General features: G+C 36.9%; 1 protein-coding gene across 1 annotated transcript in view; it reads right to left on the reverse strand.

Moving 5' to 3' along the window:
* Positions 1 to 699: 699 nt before the first annotated feature.
* SORBS2 (sorbin and SH3 domain containing 2) overlaps positions 700 to 4,186 on the reverse strand; it is a 112,770-nt gene continuing 109,283 nt past the window's right edge. The window contains exons 20-21 of the mRNA XM_015418695.1: positions 2,997 to 3,103; positions 700 to 1,781 (exon numbers count right to left, since the gene is read on the reverse strand). Of these exons, the coding sequence (XP_015274181.1) occupies positions 1,720 to 1,781; positions 2,997 to 3,103 (169 nt within the window). The 3' untranslated portion in view covers positions 700 to 1,719. The remainder of the gene's footprint in view (positions 1,782 to 2,996; positions 3,104 to 4,186) is intronic.

Below are 4,186 nucleotides of genomic sequence, written 5' to 3' on the forward strand. Positions count from 1 at the left end.
GTGATTTTTTTCTTTGAAAAAAACCATCAATAAATGGCTCTGTACAAAAGCAAAACATATGTACAAAATGCTACAAGACTACAAACATTTGTAAGATTTGTTCTTTACCACAAAAGATAAGCAGTAAATGTTTTATTCAAAAAGGTGCCAGCAAAACCAACTCTGAACTGTTTTACATAAAGCCATAGACCTGGCGAGTTTCGTGTTTCCCATCCTATGCTATTTATGCCTAACTTTGCATAAGGAAAATGAAAATTGTGTTCAAATATTTGATTCTATTTCCTGACTAAAAAATCCACCCACATATATCAGTTTTCATGTTCGTGACTTTTAAAAAAATACTATATTGCTAGGAAAAAGTATAATTTTGATGTATAATTTATGTTCCTCTATAAGAAGCAAATTATCAGCATGTGAAGCTATTGTGGATATTTTGTGTTCAGTCATGTTAAAAAAAATGTTGTATTAAACTCTTCTTACCCCAAAAAACCTTTGTTAAAAAGATGAATTTCAAACACCAGATCTTCAGATTCTCTGTTGCTCTCACAATGTTATTTTTGATATAGCAGAGAAATGTATGACATCAAAGGTATATATACCATGTTCCCCCAAAAATAAGACACTGTCTTATATTTATTTTTTCTCAAGAAGACACACTAGGGCTTATACCACAAATGCATAGAAATCCTGCTAGGGCTTATTTTTGGGGTAGGTCTTATTTTCGGGGAAACAGGGTATATAAATACTTTCACCCTTGGCCTGGCTCATAATTGTTAATGATTTTTCAAGACACTTCCTTAGTGTCAAGAAGTAAACTCAATTTCCTTTGGAGATGCTTCAGATATTAATGATATGTACAAATATAGGATATATTAGTGTGTTTCTCATTTCACACATATCATTAGTGATGGGAATAGGAATGTACTTTCTTTGGTAGTACCAACCTCTCTGCACAAAGAGAGACTCTATGTAGGGCCTTAACAGACATCAGTGCAGAAAGTGAGATGTGTTTTTGTTTCTTTCTTTTCCTACACTCATCATTAAGGTATGAAATGAGGACTTCCACATTTTCCCTGCACTGCATGGGGAGCACCTGCTTCGCACAGAGAGATGCATGCACCCCAACTTCAGGCCGCAATGTGTGCCAGTACAGGAAATGCAACTGCGCATTCAGCATCTGTACAATACTGTCTGAAGCCAAGTAAAAGAGGCATACCTGTGACACAATGAAATGAAAGTACCATGTGCATAAAAGGAACATGAAAATCTCAAACAACAATTAAAAAGTAGGAAAAAATGCAATCTGATGTATCTAAGCGGCGAACATTTCCCCCTTAAGGATAGTATTGTGAATACTCCAAATAATATGGGTCTCCTTGAAGCATCATGCTGACCCTAAACTTTTTTGTCTTATTTCTGTATTTCAAACTGGAAGGCAGCAGAGAAAGTGTGATGCAAGGAAAAAAATGTACTAAATGTTGAATTAATTCTTCATTTCCTATAAAATATCCCATCGTAGACGTTAACGGTAATACTGCTGGGCTGGCAGATGAAGATGGGTGGTGGTGAAGATGAATTAGATGGCTTCTACTCGGAACTGCAAAGCAGGAAAACGGAAGGCCGGTGGAGCATGTTTTTCTAGCAGCTTTATATGCAGATGTGGTGTTGCAGAGATGCAGCATAAATAAGTAGGGGGGGAAAAATAAATGAAACAAAATTTCACAGCCTCTTGACATAGTTTCCAGGGAAAGTACCAAAGAATTTTGTTCTTCTTGAGGTTCCTGAAAGTAGAAGTAATAAGTGAAACATGGCAGCAGTAGTAGCAGTATTACTCTGTGAAGCTGGGCTATTTTAAATATTTTAGAATATTTTACTAGCATCATCAAGGTTATCTGGTTTAGAAAACATGAAGCACATGACATCACAAAGATGCCACAGTGGTTGAGTTTAGTCTGTATCACACAAGTGGCTGAAGATAAAGTCCCAAAGAAACCTATAATAGCATCTATAGTCCTTCCCCACACACGCATACAAGCTTCACTGGAACATAGCCCATTACATGGAGAAACTGTTAATCTAATTAAAAAATCGTTCTGATCCATGTAGCTTGGGCACAGATTATAACAACAGCTTGCTTATTAAAACAGCAAGTGATATAGTTCATTTTAAGCCACTACAAATATTTCACTAGTTTGTACCTGGTGGTATGGTCAGGCAGTTGTCAAGGCCCTGACCAATTTCACGCCTTTGAAGATTGCTGCTATTTTTGTGATACAAGGGAATTCTGATTCCAGATTGGGTAAGTTTCCCCAAATGGAAGCAGAAAGGTAAGCATGTGCTGACTCTGACTTGGCACACCTCATATGACATGCCTATCTCTTCCTCCTCCTCCTCAGAGCTTAATACCATAAACCATCTATAAAGGCGGATGTGCTGCTGGACCACGAGGGACGCTAGTGGGCTCAAGTGCAAATGCTTGTGGGAATACGGGGAGGTGAGATATGGGCAGATCACTTGATGGTCTCCAGCAGAGTGACCTCAGAACCTTGGTGATGACCTTGTGTAAGAGCACTGTGTGTGAAGAGCATCTACAGAACTCTGAATGGGAATGATATGTATTTAGGGCTTAAGAAGAAAAAAACAGAGGTGCCAGAACTCTCAAGAGGGAAATGAAGTTTTCAGTCTGTATACTGAAAACTCATGAATTTTTAAACATTTTAAAAAGAATTTTGTTGAGGAGGTTCTGGAAGTCCATTCCAGCACGTTCCTCCAGAAAAAAAACCCTGTATGTATTGTAGGTAGAGGAATTAATGGATGCTAAATTCTGTCCAAAAGGCATGGTAGTTCATACTGAAAACTGTTGCCAATAGGATTAATTGTATTGCAGTGACTGTATTGTCTCATTCTCCAGCTCTAAATCAGCACTCCATCCAGCTATGCAGTCTCTGAGGTCGCACATATATCCTAAAGCACAACTAAATGTAAAATGAACATACCCACAAACCATCCATCATCACACTTTTCCATCACATCAATGATATCTCCCTCTCTGAGCTCCAATTCATCTTCGTTCCTAGGAGTATAGTTATACAGAACCTGAAACCTTAAACAGGACAAATGGATGCATTTAAGGGGGAAAATTTGTACACCTTGCATTTTTACTACACTATATAAGCTTGTTAAATAGCATACTGAATTTTTAAAAAATAATCTAATAATAATAATGTTTATGTATAGTATAATGACAGAAGCAAGACCCATTTTCAGGCGAATATAAATACTAGTTAAGTGCAATATTTGAATTCAATGTAAAGGAAGTGGAACAAAATGTATTTACGCCAAATGCTTTTGGTTTTGAATTTCACTCACTATAAAAACAAGAAAATCTAACCAAAAAATAGATTACAGTACCTGAGAATTTTCCAAAAACTGTACTTTTGGTTTAAATATGTGCATGGGAAAGGAAGAATTCATCTTTGCAATAAAAGCCATAGCAAAAATGTCAGTTAAACATTCACTAACAGCGGAAAATCTGCTGAGTACATTCTGCCATTGGCTGCCTACAAATTACACCCTATTGGCTTGAGTGAATCCTATGGGAGTACCCACAGAATGTCTTATATGTAGCACCACCACTGATAAATTAGCACGCGCCTTGTGACAACAGAAAGGTGGGATATAAACTTTATAAAATAATAAATAAATGTTTGTATATGCATTATTTTACAGGTACACACGTGTGGGATTAGTTACATCTTTCCCGAGAGTGCACATAATATATTGTTTTTTATTTTATACATCAAAATCACTGTTTTGCTACTGCTTTTAATTTTGCTGTATTATTGATTTAACGTTTATTGATTTAATTTTTATTTGTTACCACCTTAAACAGGTATCTGGAGAGGTGGCATACAAATGTTCTAAACAAATCAATATAATGTGTAAAATGGGGCCCTAACGTGTTACATTTTTATGGGTGCTCAAACAATATCCACACTGGAAGCATGGGTCAGCCATGTCTTCCTGCTACTTAATGCATGGTGGCTCTCAAATGGGAATGGTATCATGAGAAATTGTGTGCGCAACAAGAGCAGCTTTGCAATACTGATCCCATGTTAAAATCAGTGCAAACTGATCTTGTCTAGTATGAGAGGATACCGGGAGAAGCTCTCCTGTCTCCATTCCT

This window comes from Gekko japonicus, unplaced genomic scaffold (genome assembly GCF_001447785.1).
Source record: "Gekko japonicus isolate JY-2015 unplaced genomic scaffold, Gekko_japonicus_V1.1 scaffold663, whole genome shotgun sequence".
In the NCBI taxonomy this organism is placed as follows: Eukaryota; Metazoa; Chordata; class Lepidosauria; order Squamata; family Gekkonidae; genus Gekko; species Gekko japonicus.